At 42.1% G+C, this 19,061-nt stretch overlaps 1 protein-coding gene across 21 annotated transcripts in view; it reads left to right on the top strand.

Moving 5' to 3' along the window:
* The first annotated feature begins 807 nt into the window (after positions 1-807).
* Positions 808-19,061, top strand: part of TRPC3 (transient receptor potential cation channel subfamily C member 3) — a 75,516-nt gene continuing 57,262 nt past the window's right edge. For 7 of the 21 annotated variants that reach the window (XM_060401068.1, XM_027956324.3, XM_027956325.3 and 4 more), the window contains exon 1: positions 808-1,382. In XM_060401068.1, coding sequence (XP_060257051.1) covers positions 1,168-1,382 — 215 coding nt within the window. In that variant the 5' untranslated portion in view covers positions 808-1,167. The other 14 variants (XM_060401072.1, XM_060401076.1, XM_060401080.1 and 11 more) reach the window with 11 other exon arrangements.

Consider the following 19,061-nt stretch of genomic DNA (forward strand, 5'->3'; position numbering starts at 1 on the left):
TGAGTTTTCTATTACCTATCTTGAGTAGTTTACTCAGTCTCACTAGGGCTCAGTTTTCTTAGTTCTAAAATAATACTCTTCTATATTATTTAATAATATTAATTATATATAATAATTAGTAATATTAATTTTATATAATTCTAATAATATTCTAAAATAATATTTCTTATTTCTAAAGGGATAAATTTCTTGATCCTTAAAATTCCTTCTGCCTAAAATCCCATGAGGCTTTTTCTCCCAGAAGAAATACTGTTCTTGAATCTTTTTAAAGGCAATTTTTACGTTTTAAAAAGGATACTTTTAATTTTTTCAGAAAATATTTCTTGGAAAGTATATAAATCTTGTTAGATGTTTTGAGATTCATTAAAAAACAAACAAACAAAAAACTTACCTGAAGCATTCTGCACGATTAAAACATTACCATTCTTAGCACTCAGGGGAATGTACTAAAACCTCAGTAGGTTCAACTAAGTTTTAGAGTGAATAACACAACGAACAAATGTGCCTCTTCAAAGAAATATAAAGCTGACTAGGGTAAATACAATTGCAGGAAAATTAACAAGCCAGACTATTTCCTTTCCCCCTTCCTTGGGAAACCTGTATGTCTAAAGGGAACAGGGCTCTTTTGGGAGAGAAAGGAGAGATTAGGGAGGGAAGTTTCTCTGATTTCTTTATGCCCTGCCTGCTGATGTCGGCTTTCCTCTCCAGTTCTCGCTGTCTGATAAGGAATTGATTCTTCCCCTCCTCTCCCTCCCTCCCTTCCTCCCTCCCCCTCTCTTCCTTCGCCCTCAGCCGCGGTACTGTCCTAGCAAGTGATGCTGTCGGAGACAGGAGACGGGCGCGGAGGCACCGCAGCCGCAGGCGCCGCGGGGCAGGAGAGCGTTTCCCAGCACTCGCGCCCCGCTCGGCCCAGAGCTTCCTCCTCGCGGCCACGGGCGCGGCTGCTGCCCCCGCGGTTTGAAGGTGCGCGCCGGCGACCCGGCTTTGGTTCCCGCCTCTAACTGCTCGGTCTTCGGCTGCGCGGGTCTCTCTTCCTGCCTCCCCGCCCGGGGCCGCCCGGGGCCCGCTGGAGGTGGGGAAAAGGCGCCGCGGGGAGAACGCGCCTCGGCGGCGGTGGAGACCGAGGCCGGCGGCCGGCATCCTCGCGCTCGGACCGCGGCCGGCGCGATGTCCAGCAAGGTCAGGAAGTGCAAGGAGCAAGCGAGGGTGACCTTCCCCGCGCCGGAGGAGGAGGAGGAGGAGGGCGAGGACGAAGGCGCGGAGCCGCAGCGCCGCCGGCGGGGCTGGAGGGGCGTCAACGGGGGACTAGAGCCGCGCTCGGCGCCCCCGCAGCGGGGACCGCGCGCCTACTGCCCGCCGCCCTTCTCGCCGGGGCCCGACATGTGAGTACCAGGCTGGCCCGCGGCCCGTGCCTCGGGCGGGGGGGGCGGGCAGGCGCGCCCCGGCAGCCCCGCGCTGTGCCCCGGACCGCCAAAGTCCACCCTCCGTGGCAGTCCTATTCGGGGCAACTCGGGTGGGCGGTAGACCTAAGCTGGGGTCTCGCCTCTCTTGGTCCTGCTCTGTGGAGGGACTCCGGGGACGCCCGAAGGCGTGGCTGGGGTCTCTGTCCCGGCTCCAGCGCACGGACCAGCCCCGCGGATGGAAACAACGGACGCCAGACACGCTGTCCAGTAAGCAGACGCCCGCTCTCCTCCAAGCGAGGATGCGCGCACAGCCGCCAGTGGGCTGGGGGCCTCGCGGAAAATGTTCCCCGGGGTCCCCGAACTGCCCCCGGCAGGTCAGAGAAGGGGACGGTGTGCTTAGGCCCCGGCGTTCAGCGTGGAGCCACCCCGGGAACCTGAGTCTCTTCCGACGCTTCCGGCCGTGGGGAGAAGGGAGCGGACGGTGTGTGGTACAGAGTGTGTGGGTGGAAGGTCTGCCCGGACGCCTTTTTTCCCGACCGTCCATTCACAGTCGGGGCTAACCTGGAGCCGAAGCCGGCGGGTCTCCCGGGGGAGAGTGAGCGCGGGGCGCCGCGGGAACCGCCTTAGAGCTACTTGGTTGGAGTTCCCAGGAGGCTCAGGGTCAGTAACTGTTCCTTTTTTAAAGGAAGGTAGAGGTCCGCGCTTTAATGCCTGAGCAAGAACAACTTTTCTTAATTTCCAAATCTTGGAAACAGCCTCTCTGAGACGCAGAGAGGATGAAGAGACTGGTTAGTTTTCTAGGGTGCATGCTCTCTGTTTCTTTTGTCACGTACCTTGGACGTTTAGCAGGGTTTACTGTCTTTTTAGGAAGAGCGCACAGATAGGTAGAGACCTTGGGGCCAGTCTTTGCGGGCGGCACTAACCACTTGGGCCGGGGAAGGGGTTCTCCGGGCAAGGGACGGAGGTTCCGCAGCGCCCCCTGCTGCCCGCGAGCTGCACACAGCTACGGTGTGAAGCCTGTGGGGCGACCTCGACCCGGCAGGATAGTGTGCAAGGCTGAGCTGGTCAGTGTCCGCTCCTAACTCGGCTGGACCGGCCTAATTAAAAGGAGAACTCAGTGGCTGGGAAAGGTTTCTGATTTTAAATGAGCGACGCATCCCAACGTGGTTCAGTTATTGCTGAAGATTAGCCTGGAGTGGAAATGGCCCAGGAAATGGAGGGAAGGTAGGTTCTTTGAGATTAAAGCCCCGGCCAGCTCTGTTCCCCACCTCCCTAAGGTTTTAAGACATTGTCCATATTCCCTTTTGCCAGTCTGGTTTTTAGAACCCAACTCAGTTTCTTGATTCTTTAATTATTTTTCTTTTGTCTTAAATCCACACTAAATGGGACACCAGAGCGCGCTTATCTGAGAAAGTAGGGCGAAGCAAAGATTACACACTTTGCTTTTTGAAGTTTGAGGTCAATCACACAAAGCGCTAGGACAAATTCTAATGTAGACTTGCGGTCTAACTGATAATAGAACATCTTTCTTGGCTATCTGCTGACTTTACATAACTCAACAGGTAAATGTTGTATATTTACTTTGTAAAGCGGCTGAAAAGACTGTCATGTGACGGAGATACGTATTAATATACGTTCCTTCTGAAGGTAGAGCCGCAAGCTCTTCATGTTTTTTCCAGGCCTGTAACTTGGTAATAGCAGAGACTAACTTGATATTTGTAGCAGAGATTATCTGTTTATTCCAACTTTGAGTGGAATATGGCCACAGTTTAATAGCTCAGACAGTGAACACAGCCCCAGGACGGAATTGGAGACGGATATCCAGTCTGTCAAAGCCCCAGGGTCATTTTCAGAATGACCAGAATAGAACAGCCAAATTTAACAGTCAGAGGGATGCTGAGGGTAGACTCCCACTTTTACCAAAAAGATTCCTTGACATAACCCTTTTGCTCATTTCACTGCTCCATGCTCCAGTATTCCATTTGGGAATTTTAAATAGACTGAATCAGGGGGAATAGTGTCATCTGCTATATCACTAGCAAGAATTTTTTTTTTAAAAAATTATCCTTTGATAAAACTCTTGATAGAGCCATTGATTCAAGCCAAGACTTCCCTTTTCCCAATTGTTTGCAAACCTAGGATCAAGGAGTATACTGTTTGCATGATTAATTCAGTCTGAAAGTTTTAAAAAATATTTAATGAACTCCAAAAGCATTTGAAGTCAGTTCTTGTGAGTTTTAATCTGAAGACATTCCTTAAACATTTACATGTGCAAAGTTCAGACTAGGTACAGCAAGCCACAAAGATGAGTATGACAACTTTACTGCACTCAAGGAGTTTAAAATCTCGTAAGGGAGAGGTGTAAATGAAGCCGGGATAAATAATTATGCTATTAGAGTAGAATGAGCGCATAAATACATACATACAAGGAGAGAGCTCTGCAGAGTCAAGTGCCAAGAGGAAATGGACAACATAAGATTATGGAGAAATCAAGAAAACCTTTTATGAGCCTGAAAAGGTAAATAAGATCAGAGGCAGAAAGAGAGTGGGCAGTTAATTCAAGCACTCTACCCCACTCCACCCCTATTCCAAAGTGCCCCGGATGTCCAGGGAATATTAAGTTTTATTGAAACATAGATTGTGTGAAAGAGAGCAGTGAGATTTAGCTGGATGTGTTAGTTTGGGGCATTCATGTACAGGATCTTGTATGTCAAGGAGAGGCAATAGGGAGTCATTGATTGCTTCAGAGCAGCAAAGGTTTGATCCAAGTCACTCTGAGAAGGGGATGGATTGAAGTGGCAATTGGCAGAATGTAAGTAAATACCTTAAAAAACTACTGTAGCTTTCCAGGCTGAGATTAGGATCTGTGATAGTGTAGGACTGGTGGGATGGAATGGGGAGAGATAGGAAGCGGGGATACCCAGAAAGAATCTATGGGAATTTGCCCATCCATGAGGCATTTAAAGAGAAAGCAGGGTCAGAGGTGACTTTGTGATTTTGATGTGGATGAATAAGATCATGATGTCATTGTTGAAAAAAAAGAAACTAAATGATCTGACTTTTCAGATAATTTTCAAATACATATCAAACAGGAAGAAAGGAATGCAAGTTTAAAGCTTGAGAGAATTTGAGGGTCTGCTGTCTGATGGGAATTGGTTTCAAGTTGTGTAAATTCATGATATTGCCCAAGGAAGGAGTGCAAAGAGAAAAACAAAGGAAGCCTGAGTTAGTTTTCTGAGGGAAATTTCTTTGTTTAGAGGGGCAAAAAGAAAGAGTAGCAAGCAAAAGACACAGAAAAAGATGAAGCAGCAGGTGGTACAAAAGCAAGGCTGCCGAGAGAGAGTTTCAGGAAAAGGGAAGAATAGTAAGGTTAAGGTCCTTTGTTGTCCACCTGAAACTATCACAGCTATTGTTAATCAGCTATCCTCCAATATAAAATAAAAAGTTTAAAAGTAAAATGAAAAGGGAAGAATTGACCCACAGTTGGCGAACACTTGGTAAATCAAGAGAGAAACTTTGTGGGAATTACCTAGCGGCCCAGTGGTTAGGATTTACTGTCAAGGGCCAGTGTTCGGTACCTAGTTGGGGAACAAGCTGAATAGCTTGGCCAATTAAAAAAAAAAAGAGAGAGAGAGAGAGAGAGAAACTTTGTGAGTCTACGTTTAGTAAGAAGACTCATCCCTTACACTTTACACTTTTTTGTACATGCACGAAACCATTAGATTTCTCAGCACCATTATCTTTAAGAGAAAAGGCTTCTGCAAGAGAAGATTGTGGGGAATTTCTTGGTGGTCCAGTGGTTAGGACTCAGTGCTTTCATTGCTGTGGCCCTAGTTAAATTCCTGGTCTGAGAACTAAGACTTGCAAGCAGCTAGACCAAAAAAAAAAAAAAAAAAAAAGAAAAGCAATGAACATACTTAAAAAAAAAAGAAGAAAAGATTCTGTTTAGTTTTTCTTGAAGACGTGCTGCCAAAAATTTGTCATAATAAAAGCTGTAATTTGTATTTATGTAATACCTCATGCTGTCATTTATATGAATTAACTTGAATCACACCTCTTTAAAGCAGGTTTTATCATTTGGCAAATGAGGAAATTGATACATAGTGAAGTCAAGTCAGTTTCTAAAGATTAATTAGTAAATCAATTACAGAGCATCTGTATTCTATAGAGTATTATTAACTATAGTCCCCACACTCTGCATAAGATCTCCAGGCTTATTTGTCCTGCATAACTGCAACTTTGTACCCTTTGACCAACATCTCCCCAATTTTCCCACCTTCCAGCCCTTGGTAACTATGGTTCTACTCTCTGCTTCTATGTATTTGACTTTTAAGATTCCACATATAAATGGGGTCATGCCGGTTTTTTTTTTTTTTTCTGTGCCTGGCTTATTTCACTTAGCCTAATGTCTTCAGGTTCACCCATGTCATAAATTGCAGTATCTCCTTTGTTGAGGCAAAATAATACTGCATTGCATGCATATATACCACTGTTTCTTTTTCCATTCATAGTCTATGACACTTTGTTTCCGTATTTTGGCTATTTGCTAAGAGGTTAGATTTCAGGGTTTCTCATTAATACACACCCCAAAGATAACTATGTGAGGAGCTAGATGTGTTAATTACCTTGCCTGTAGTAATCATTTCTCTATTGTACAGTTGACTCTTGAATAACACAGAGGTTAGGAGCACTAACCTCCTGCCCTGCCCAGTCTAAAATCCATGTATAACTTTTGACTCCCCCTGAAACTTAGTATAGCCTACTGTTGACCAGAGCCTTGCAGATAACATAGACATTGTTTATGTGTACAAAATATACATATTTTGTATGTTTTTTTTATTATATAATTGTATTCTTCAATAGATGCTGCAGTGGTAAAGAATCTGCCTGACAATGCAGGAGATGCTAGTTCAATCCCTGGGTCAGGAAGATCCCCTGGAGAAGGAAATGCGTAACCCACTCTAGATTTCTTGCCTGAAAAATTCCATGGACAGAGGAGTCTGGAGGGCTACAGCCCCTGGGGTCACCAAAGTTGGACATGACTGAGTCACTGAGCACACACACACAAGCACGCATTCTTCAGTAGCGTGAGTTAGAGCAAGAAGATGTTATCAAGAAAGAGCCTATTATGCAGAGTGAAATAAATGAGAGAAAGACAAATATTGTATATTAATGCAAATATATGGAATCTGTTAATAGAAAGGTGGTACCGATAAACCTACTTGCAGGGCAGCAATGGAGCCACAGACATAGGGAACAGACTTGTGGATACAGGTGGGGAAGAAAAGGGTGGGACGAATTGAGAGAGTAGCATTGAAACATATACATTACCATGTGTAAAATTAGATAGCCAGTGGAAATTTACTGTATGATCCAGGGTTACACTTTATGGTAACCTAGAGAGTTGAGATGGGGTTGGAGGTGGGAGGGAGGTTCAAGAGGAAGGGGACTTACGTGTATCTGTGGCTGATTCATGTTGTTATATGGTAGAAACAAACACAAAATTATAAAGCAATTATACTTCAATTAAAAATAAATTATTTTTTTAAATCATAAGGAAAATTTATATTTACAGTATTGCACTGTATGTATTGACACCATGCTTATGTCATCTGTTTACAAAATTAATCATCTATCAGTACCTACAACAGTGTTGTCTTATATGACACAAAATACTGTAGACGTTCTATGTATTACTAACACTGGATATCAAAAGTGAAAAAATAATGTGAAAAAAATTCATATTTATTTGCAGGTGTAATGATTCCTGTATTGATAACAAAGAAGCAGCAGTGTGATTGCTTTTAGGGTAGCCTGATATAATTGATACAGCTGCTTCACAGCAGCCCTGCCTATTGGCTAAAGAATGAACCATTGCAAAATTTTTATGGCATACAATATTACTGCGCCATCTTCATAATACAGTATTGGAAACATGATTTTTTTTTAAAAACCACTTACCTGTGGTGATAAGTTGTTGCAGTTTCTCCAGTTGGAAGAGAGGAAGGGAGAGAGACAGGGGCATACTATATGATAATGTAATTCTTTGAAAGCAGAGTTATAAGGCAGTAACAAAATTAAAATTATTTTTATTAAACATATTGAAAGTATATTATTTAATTATTTAAGCATATTGTAATTAAATATCACTCATCTTATGCCCACTTAAGGGATAGACTAGTATTTATATACATCTTATGCTTTCATGACATACCTAACTTTTTCTTAGTTTTTTCAGTATTTCCAAGCTACAGAGTTCAGCAAAGTTTTTTTTTTTCACATTGTCACAAATCTCCAAATCGTTTTCCAATATACTTTTTAAAAAAATGTGTACAAACGGACCTGCGCAGTTCAAATCCATGTTGTTCAAGGGCCCACTGTGTATGTATATCAAATTCTATTATTATATACCATAAATATATGCAATCTTTATTTTGAAAATTATATAAAATAAAGCCACAGGGTGATTAGGAGATTTAAAAAATACCAGAGTGTCTGATGCTCAACTTTGTCTGATAGGAGATTTGAAGATGATCACACAGTGCCTTGTAACTCAGATTATCTACTTGAATGTTAGTTTCTGTGGTGCTGGCCCATGACAATCTTTAAACCTAGGCTTAGCTTTGCTGTGGGATTGAGAACAATGTTGTACCTGTTGGCTTGGGTTCCTGACTGGAAGTAGAATGTCCTTCCCACCACTGCAGTGGAAATCAGAGATTTGCCAAGTCACTGTAGAATCTCCAGAGAGAGAAATTTGGACTTTAAGGACCAAAGTTGGACTAGCATTGTTAAGGAAGAGGCAGGTTTCTCTTCAGTTATAATATTCAAGAACAGCACAGCACAACATTAGATTTGTTGTTGTTCAGTCGATCAGTCATGTCCGACTCTTTGTGTCCCCATGGGCTGTAGCATGCCAGGCTTCTCTGTCCTTCACCATCTCTTGGAGCTTGCTCAGACTAATGTCCATTGAGTCAGTGATGCCATCCAACCATCTCAGATTCTCTGTGGTCCCCATCTCCAGCCTTTAATCTTTCCCAGCATCAGCGTCTTTTCCAGTGAGTTGGCTCTTTGTATCAGGTAGCCAAAGTATTGGAGCTTCAGCTTCAAGCATCAGTCCTTCCAATGAATATTAGACTTGAGACCTTTAATAATCTGAAATTTTGAGTTGTATTTTTAGTTTATCCCATAGAGTAGTAATTTCACTGTGTATAAGATAGAGTCATTTTGCTGTTTTTTTTTGTAAATTATTCTTGCTTGCTTGCTTACTTCACTTTAGACGTGTCAGACTCTTTGTGACCCTATGGACTGCTAGCCAGGCTCCTCTGTTCGTGGGATTCTGCAGGCAAAAAAACTGGAGTGGTTGCCATTTCCGTCTCCAGGGTATCTTCCTGACCCAGGGATCAAACTCCCCTCTCTTGTATCTCCACTAGCGCCACCTAGGAAGTCCAAAATTATTTTTGTATAGTATCAAAGTAATGCATGAATACAGTTTTAAAACTTAATGCTAAAAAAAAAATGCTTATAAGATCAACAGCAAGCCCATGACAGTTCCCTGGTTTTTTTCCTTTTTTCTTCCTGTCCCCTCCGTTTCATTACACTTACAGCTCCTTTAAGTATCGCATTCTTGTTATTCATGTGTTTTAGATAGCATCAGTATTCTCAGGTGAAAATTTCACTCACTTATAACTTTAATTCTCCCCCATCCTCCATCACATGATTTATCACAATCTGTGGTTAATAATTCATTATTTTGATCATGTAATTATTATTCACTGCAGAGTCAAGTAGTACAGTATAATTACATTTCTTTTCTTTTATAATTAGTTGTTTTTCTTGGCGTATTTTCTCTATCTTGTTCTTTCCTCTTCAGCTAAATCCTTTAGTCTCTGTGTGTTTTTTCTGGAGACATCCCTTCTAAAAGCCTCTGACTTGGTTTGTTTGTCGTTTTTAATCCTTTTTTTTTTTTTTCCCCCGTCAGGAAGCTTTTAGATTGAGCTCTTCATTAGTGTTGTTCTGAAATGTCTAAACGATGCCTTGATACGAGTCTTTTTTAATTCAGTGAATGCTTCATTGATGAACCCTTTCAGTATATGGATATTATGCCCTTTGGTTTGGAGAGGTTTTCTTGTATTATTCCTTTTATTATTCCTATGCACTATTTTCATATTTTTTCTTTCTTTCTGGAATTTCTGTTATTTGGACTTTGGATCTCCTAGACTGATCCCCTAGTTTTTGTATCTCTTCTACCATATTTTCCAGTGATTATCTTTTCTGTTCTTTGTGAGATATTTCCTTGACTATATTTCCCAACTTTCACTGTTTTTTTTTTCAGTTTTGTCTATCATATTTTTAATCTCTAAGAGCTCTTTTTGTCTAATGAGTATTTCTTTGTTATAGCATTCTGTCTTTATTTCAGAGATGAAATATTTCTTTTTAAAAAAATTTCTCAAGGCAAAAAGGATTCAGTTCAGTTCAGTCACTCAGTCGTGTCTGACTCTTTGCGACCCCATGAATCGCAGCACGCCAGGCCTCCCTGTCCATCACCAACTCCCAGAGTTCACTCAGACTCACGTCCATCGAGTCCGTGATGCCATCCAGCCATCTCATCCTCTGTCGTCCCCTTCTTCTCCTGCCCCCAATCCCTCCCAGCATCAGAGTCTTTTCCAGTGAGTCAACTCTTCAGATGAGGTGGCCAAAGTACTGGAGTTTCAGCTTTAGCATCATTCCTTCCAAAGAAATCCCAGGACTGATCTCCTTCAGAATGGGCTGGTTGGATCTCCTTGCAGTCCAAGGGATTCTCAAGAGTCTTCTCCAACACCACAGTTCAAATGCATCAATTCTTTGGCGCTCAGCCTTCTTCACAGTCCAACTCTCACATCCATACATGACCACTGGAAAAACCATAGCCTTGACTAGACGGACCTTAGTTGGCAAAGTAATGTCTCTGCTTTTGAATATGCTGTCTAGGTTGGTCATAACTTTTCTTCCAAAGAGTAAACGTCTTTTAATTTCATGGCTGCAGTCACCATCTGCAGTGATTTTGGAGCCCCAAAAAATAAAGTCTGACACTGTTTCCACTGTTTCCCCATCTATTTCCCATGAATTGATGGGACTGGATGCCATGATCATCATTTTCTGAATGTTGAGCTTTAAGCCAACTTTTTCACTCTCCACTTTCACTTTCCTCAAGAGGCTTTTTAGTTCCTCTTCACTTTCTGCCATAAGGGTGGTGTCATCTGCATGCTGCTGCTGCTGCTAAGTCACGTCAATCGTGTCTGACTCTGTGTGACCCCATAGACGGCAGCCCACTGGGCTCTCCCATCCCTGGAATTCTCTAGGTAAGAGTACTGGAGTGGGTTGCCATTTCCTTCTCCAGTGCATGAAAGTGAAAGTGAAATCGCTCAGTCGTGTCCGACTCTTAGCGACCCAGTGGACTGCAGCCTACCAGGCTCCTCCGTCCATGGGATTTTCCAGGCAAGAGTACATATCTGAGGTTATTGATTAGGAGATACTAAACCTGGCTGTTAATATTCTTGAACTGGCCAGGGATCCCCCTGTTCTTGGGTCCTAGCCTCCCCTGGGCCTGGTATCTCCACATTTAGAGAATCTCTGTTACTATTTCTCCAGAGATTTGATATCTTATATTTCTTATGGGGATGTGGGAGCATTGTCACTTAATCATATCAGTTGGAGGTCAGCAATCTAGGGGCAGGGTTACTATGTACCATTTATACAAAATTTTAACTCATTCCTCCATTTTAGGCTCCTGCCCTGTCTCTTGTGGGATTTCTTTTGCCTTTAATTTCCAAGTCTTTTCTGGTATTGGGTGGACCAGCTTGCTTTTTGTTACAAACACTCTGGTTGGACCTTCCTTCTCTCTGTCAAATCACTCACCATTTTTCTGACTTATGTCTTTTTCATATATTGTAGTACTTCTGATCTCATGGAAGATGAAATTTGTGTTTTTTGTTATCTGTGTTGTTTAGGGGGGTAATTTTCAAGAGGTGAAGGGATGAGAAAGGCCTTTATTCCATCATCTTGAAAGCAAATATCCCTACAATTGTGTTTCAGGTGTTCATTTTAAGCCTAAGTGAAGACAAAATTATTAACAGGACCAAGATGGAAGAAGGAAGATTAATTAATTTTTAAGACTAATTATGACTGATCTTGTTAGACAAATGGAGTAGACTATAACCTTTATAGTGTGATTTGTCAATCATCTGAAGTGCTCTACCTGAAATCATCTTAGAACCACACTTCCCAAATTTAACTGGATGTACAGTGTTTTGAAGAAGAAAAGAATGTCTGAGTCAAAAAGGATTTCATCTAGTCCGGCATCTTCTTAAACAAGTTAAAAAACTGAAACTGAAGGTTAACATTGAATTCCAGCAGTCCCCGGCCTTTTGAAATCCCCAGTTCCCTTTCCTGTATTGTTGACACTGTGGGCTTGTTTGGGTTAAGCATTTTTCTCTTCCTCAGAGAAATTTGAGATGCATTTACTCCTAGGAGGAGCAACACAGGAAATTAAGTATTAACTCATTTATGAGATTCAATTAATTCATCATTCCAATTTGACTACTGATGGCAGATCAACTGGAGAAAGTTTGTAAGCTGAGTAGGAGAATTTAGAATGGGGCAGGGGCAGGGAGAGAGGAGGTAAGAATATCTCGGGGAACAGTTGACCCCCTGCCAAATATCACTGATAGTGTTCTCTTTTCTTAATATCAAGGAGGTGAAAGGATCCTGGACATCATCTGAACACTAGGTTAGAACTTTAGGAATTGTTCATTACTGTGCTAGGGTAGCAAATGTCTGTCTGTTCATGTTTTATCCTTATAAAACTTCATAGGAAATGTAATGGGAGGAAAACACTTGTTTTTGCAGAGCTCTCTGCTCTAGATAGGAAGGTATGCTTTCAACTTCCTGGCTCAGGGTTGAGATTGCCCTCATCAGGCAGTCAACACTACAGAGTCAGCCTGGCAGGGGAGCCAGATGAGTGGCCTGTGGAGGGTGTACACAGAGGAATCTGGCCCGAGACAGAAGGTCCGGAGTTGGGAATTATGGCTGCCAGCTTCACACTTATGCATAAGGGCTCAGAAGTGACTTTGTGAGATTAATTAGGATTGTTATAGCATTAAAAAAAAATTAACATCTATGTTGGGGATATTTGTCTATACTTTTCTAGTCAAAAAAAATGTCCCTGTTCAAAAGAAAACTCCCTTTTCTTTGCACTATTCAAATAATAGGTGACAGTATGAATTTAGCCCTAGGATAAACCTTTTTTAAAAAATGAGAATTAAATGTCCACAGGTACATGACCTGTTGAGGAAAGTGCATGACAGTACAAAATATTTTACACCAGTTTTGCATTTCTGCATATATTTTGTCAAATAGGAGTGATGTATATGGATTCTCTGTTGAAAACTAGATCTCAGGGTGATGAGATGGGAGCGAAATCTAAAACCCTCAGACTTTTGACTTCGGATATGGATGATAATGGTAGAAAACAAGATCTTTTTGTTTTTAATAACATTAGAGGTTTATATATATATAACTGATAGTGACTAATATAAATAGACAAATATAAACTTCTCGGGTCAGTAGAGGTTTTTTATTTTATTATTGAGTTCATTATTGTCTCAATTCTTGTTCAGTTATAGACTGAATTTGTATTTCACGTCTAATTTCATTGTCACTAATCTTCCTGAAATAATAATAATTTGTCTTAGAAAATATTGAGTTTAATTAATGAGTTTGGTTTTGAAGATAAGCTTAATTATTAACTATAAGAGCTCATTAATTCTAAGATGCATCCTCTGTTTGCCCTCAGATTATCCTGACAAAACATAACTTTATGTAAGATTAAAATTAAGAACTATAAGATTCATCAGTTACTTTTTGCAGTGTAATTAAGAATTAAGTGTGATTAAGCAGAAATCTGCTTTTAAAGAAGAATGATTGTTTATATTACTTTAATTCCTGATAATTAATTTATGTTAAAGTTTTCACAGTGTTCTTTTTTATAGAAGAATTACTCCAAATTCCCTTCCACCACTGCTTCCACACATTATCTCATGTGACCAAGGGTATCCTTTAATCTGAAGAATGTCCGCTTTCAAAGCCTTCAGTCTTAAATATGTCTCTATATTGTCATAGTCTCTATCTATGTCTCCAACAGATAGATATTCATCAATCATGTACTAACAGTCAGGCCTACAGGAATACAGAGACAGTTTTTCTCCTGGATCATTAATATGTTACAGTTATTGTTGAGGAGACCGGCATGAAAGCAGACAGTCATAAAGCAACTCAATAGTCAGTGGAGTTACACACAAAATGTGGTTCCCGGAAATAGAAACATCTAATTTCTAGAAGGCATTTATTTGAATGTTTTGGGGGGCACATATGTTTAAGAAGAATCACCAAGAACTCCTGCAGGTAGTGGTTAGGGGTCCTTACCCCTGCTCCCAGTGGACCATTACAGGGAGGAGCACACTCTTAAATGGTTTTTCTCTTTTCTGGTCTCAGCTGCTCAAGGGTCAGTGGCCCTTGAGAGGACAGGGAGCTTTCCTGAGAGGACAGGGAAAGTGATAAAGAGCAGAGATGGGAGCTTCCCTGCAACAAAGCTTCTTGTCTCTGACTTAGTCCCTAGGACATGTACCAAAATTAGTCAGATGTCTAATAGATTTATTAAAATGATACATGGAGAATTCTGAAGATAACATTGGCCAACAGAAACTCTCAGGGATTAATTACTGTGGAGACTCAAATATCTCTCCCGACTTGTAAGTGCTGGAATCTCTACATGTTAACTGTTCTCTGGGGTGGGAACCTTTAGACATGGAAGTGATGCTTTCCTGTTTCTGAAGTGGAGTGCCTCATCTTGCTGGTTTGGTTGCTTCCGGGACAACGAGCTGTTGAGCCGCACTTGGTGCCGGTAGATGCAGGCTGAGCAGGAGGTGGTGCAAGCATGGCAGCACCCACAGCGCTGTCCCCCTGCACGAGACAGTCGAGCTGATTGGGCCCCTTTCCTCCAGCCTTGCACGCTGGTGCCCTTGGGGCGACTCAAGTTCAGAGCGTCCCCCCCTCTACTTCTTTGCCTCCTCAATACACAGAGTAAGAGATTTTCAAAACGCTTTGTTTTTGATGACATTATCGAGGCTGTCAGATGCCCTTTCCTTTTTCCAGACACACTCACATGTAGGCATAGAGTGTAGCTGTCAGGTGTCTCCAGGGGCAGCTGCGTTGACTGACAGGTGCCGTGTGCCAGGGGGACTGTGGGGTTTGTCTATTTTTTGACTTTTCATCCCTGACTGTCTTGTCCTTTGTCAGTGCCTGCTGCTTCCCGCCTTCATTACTACTTGCAATTATCACCATCCCCAATACGAGAACTAACATGGTGCTTGCTCTCTAACACTTGTCCCCCCTCCTCTGTGCTTTTCTCATTACTTATCTTCCAAGGCTCCTTCTGCCTTTTTTTTTTTTTTTTTTTTTGCCCTTCACAGAAGGACAGACTGGAACCTAGCCTGTGGGCACCTTCTGCTTCTTCATTGTAGTGAACTAAATAGTTAAAGCAATTTGACCGTTACTCTTACTGCTTTAGCTCACATTGGTGATGGTGTTTACTTTGCTAGATGGATTGAGTAGCTGGTGAATTCTTAACATCATTTAAAGAAAAGGTTTGAAGTGACGTCTTTACTCGTAGTCATTTGTTGCTGAGTGCTGAAGAATTTGTGATTAAATCCGAAGAGCCATTTTATAAACTGTTTTCATAGAACCAAAGTTTTCCAACACATAAGCTAAGCACATACTTTTCTAAGAATTTTTTTTGGGGGGATGTAGACCGTTTTTTAAATCTTTATTGAATTTGTTACAATATTGTTTCTGGTTTTTATGGGTTTGCGGGGTGCAGAGGGTTAGGCCACAATGCACATGGGATCTTAACTCCATAACCAGGGATCAAACCCACACCCCTTGCTTTGGAAGGCAAAGTCTTAACCACTGGACCACCAGGGAAGATCCTAAGCATGTGTTTTAATAGAGCTATTTTGATTTGCAACTTGTTATTCATTTTTCTTGTTCCCTAGAGACACCACGGTAAAGTAGAGAAACACTACTGAGAGAACCTCTGAACTCTCATTTGTCTTTCTTTCAGTGACCTTAAGGAAGCTAACATTCTGAGTGAGTCACTTTATCTGTAGAATTAGCATCAGCTGACAAGTATTTTTGAACATATAATGTGCTATATCAGGCACTATAGAGGTGGCTAAGAAGTGTGAAAAATTAGGAAGTATAGGGTATTTATTCTCAATCAAACTTAGGGGACATGAATATCACAGGAGACAAAATCAAGGAGAGGGGGAAAAAATGTATAGGTTTATGGGCAGATTAGCCGTAGTACAAATGGTCAGGCTAAAATGGTCCAGAATAGTTTCAGGAAGGTTCCAAAGTGGACAGAACCTTGCAGGTCTTCTAGTTATTAATCCTGTGAAGTTTTACCCTCTGTTTTCAGAGGTGTGATGCAAGCTGGACCACAGAAGATAGGAGAGATTTGAACTGGTGAAGGGCCAAAATAAGAGTATGCCCAGGATGGAAAGAAAAGGACCATCCCAGAGGCAAGTGTAGCAGGAACAAGACAGCAGAACAACTTGGATGGGCAGCAACATGTAGCTCGCCGAACAGGCCTTTCCCGAGCGTCCCACCTGCTGACGAGGGGAGAAAGGTGACCAAATGTTCACTCTATGGGTTAAATTAGTTTTTCAAATTCTATTTTGTTTTTTGCTTGCTAAACAGACATGTATTCTCATTCAACAAGTAAATTAAGCAATCAATAAATTAAGCAGTTAATTAAGCAATTATGTAAGTTAATAAAAAGGGAGGGCGTGCCCTACATTATCACAGGGATGTAGTCAACTAGGACAGTGTCTTCCTGGCTGTGAGCTGGTTTCTAAGGGACCTTTGCCTATGGATTCCTCCCTGCAGTCTCCTTGCAGTCTTTTTCTGGTCAGCATGACCATCCCTGGTTCAGGGCACTCAGGAGAGATGCTGTGAGGCCAGTTTCATTCATCTTAGTTTGATTCTATAAAGTAAGTTTGTTTACTTGGGTAAGATTGCTCATGTTCTTGGAAAGCCACTCCTTCCCCTGCTCTTCTCAGGAGCATCTGGCCTTTGGCAGAGGGGAGTTTATGTGTCCCTTGGAGGGGCGAAAGGGTGGGATTCTCTGACTCTTTTGGTTTCTAGGCAGTGTTCATTATCTGTTTGGGTGCTGCTTTATCAGTGGCAGTGACTTGATCTTGGCTGACTCGCCTTTGCCACCTGAACGTGCTCTCTCTGGTGTATGTGGTTTCAGCTCAGCTCCTGGGGGTACAGAGCTCTCATAACAGCTGCAACATTGTCTTACAGCACCAGCGGTCATCTCTAGTCTTGGTGCAGGCTCCCTGGCCCTCAGTGCAGGGTCCAGACTACATGGGAGCTGAGGGTGGCTTGAGAAAGCCCAAACCATGCCCTACATAACCAGGCAGGACTGTTCTGATCTCCAGATCAAACAAGCGGGTCACGAATCACCCCTCGCCCCTCCACCTCAGTGGTTCCTCACTTTATTGGACCACATCTTGGCTCTGACTTCCTTTCTGTTATTTCTTTCTTCTCCCAGGACAGTAAGCATCGTGGCTTTACTGATAAAAGTGGGAGAACTATCCTGTCTACGTGATGAGAGCCGTCAGGGATCAGGTTCTGTCAGAATTAATTAGAGACATAAAGGAACTAAGCAAATCCTTCCTCAAGACAATTTCCTTTTTCCCAGATTCTGCTTGCAAAATCCCATTTTTCTTGAAAAAAAAAAAAAAAACAAACAAACCTTTCTCTCTGTGCACTCCTCCTATGTTTATCTTATTTTCCCCTAAACCCACCCAACTCTATACTCCACATTTTACCTCCAAGGCTGAAGCAAGATGTCCCGAGTTAACCAGGGCCAAGATCTTGTAAAAAGATCTTACAAAAGAGAAAAACACTTTGCTAATTTTTCAAAGAATATCCTTGATGGTATAGAAATACCATTGATAGAACCAAAATAAGCAGAATAATACACTTACTACCCTTGATAGTACAGAAATAAGCAATATAATATGTTTGTAGAACAGTGAAGAATGACTCTGAGGAGCAAGGAAAAGAAGGTCGGTTAGGGAGAGTGAGGCAGGCTGTCAACATCCTGGAAAACCAGGTGGAGGACCTCATTTGTTTTTATGTTTTGTTTTTAAGAGAAGTGTGATGGTAATTGAAGCAGAATTGAAGCAGCACCAGCTACTGGGCGTGGCTGTGGGGTACAAAGAGGAAATCAGAAGCAGCAGGAGAGAGAGAACAGGAGTCAGACTGGGCCCTAGGTTGGATCCCAGTCTTGGGTGTTACTCTCTGTATTATCTTGGCCAATTTCTTTTGAGCCCAATTTCTTTTGAACTCTTTAATAAGTTTTCTTATTTATGAAATGGGGAAAAATAATAGCTGCTTCATAGCAACGTTAGGAGAAGTAAAGATGATAGTGCATGACAGACAAGCACATACACCAGGTACTCAGTCAAGTTTAGTCGCCTTCTCTCATGCCATCTCTGCTGGAAAGCTGTTGTAATTATCCAGCCATGATGCGTTTAAGATCTGGAGGCTAGTGTTGTCAATGAGAACTGGAAGGAAGGATCTGGTACAGGAAGATCAGGTTTTAAGTGGTAAATAAAGGACAGAGAATCTAAATGAATGTAAGGCTGTTGTCCCTTACCTGGCACTGCTCAAACATGTTATTCCAACTTGGCTTTTGGCAGGACTAGTGTGACAAGTGTTTACAGGCCTCCTCGTCTGGGATCACTGATCCAGGATAGCTATGTTGTTTTCATACTGGAAGTTTCCAACCTTCAGTGTGTATAGGAATTGCAAAGGATGCTCATTTAATATACATATTCCAGCCTCCACCCATATTGCAGGGCCCCACCCCTGAGAGATTCTGATTTAGTTCATCTTGAATGGGATCCAGAAATCTGCATTTTAATAGGTTCTCCAAGTAATCTTAGGCAGGTGGGCTTCATGTCCTGCCATTATAAATCAGAGGAGTGGATGACAAAGTTGTGAATGAAAACTGAGTGTTGCCTGTATTTTTGCCGCTAAATAGAATGGAGCAAAAGATTGTCTTTGGGTGTGGAAAAATACTTCTTAGGAAGAACTTTTTATCTGCTTGAGTGTTTGGACAATTACTAAGGACCCAAAGTTTGTTTCATAAACCATGAAAAAAAATCTTTTTGCCTTAAGATACATGGTCAGTGTCTTACTCAGCTTAGGCTGTCATAACTAAGTACCACAGAGTGGGCGGCTTAAACAGCACAAACGTATTTTCTCACAGTTCTGGAAGCCAGAAGTCTGAGATCATGGTACCAGTATGGTCAGGTTCTTGCAGATGGCTGCCATCTCACATGTCCTCACAAGGAGAGGGTGAAGCCGGAAACAAACTCTCTAATTCCTTAGGGCACTGATTCCATCGTGAGGGTTCTATGTTCATAGCCTTATCCCAGATCACCTCCCAAAGACCTAATCTCCAGATACCATATTGGAGGTTTTGTTGTTTAGTCGCTAAGTTGCGGAGAAGGCAGTGGCACCCCACTCCAGTACCCTTGCCTGGAA

Source organism: Ovis aries, chromosome 17 (assembly GCF_016772045.2).
Source record: "Ovis aries strain OAR_USU_Benz2616 breed Rambouillet chromosome 17, ARS-UI_Ramb_v3.0, whole genome shotgun sequence".
NCBI lineage: Eukaryota > Metazoa > Chordata > Mammalia > Artiodactyla > Bovidae > Ovis > Ovis aries.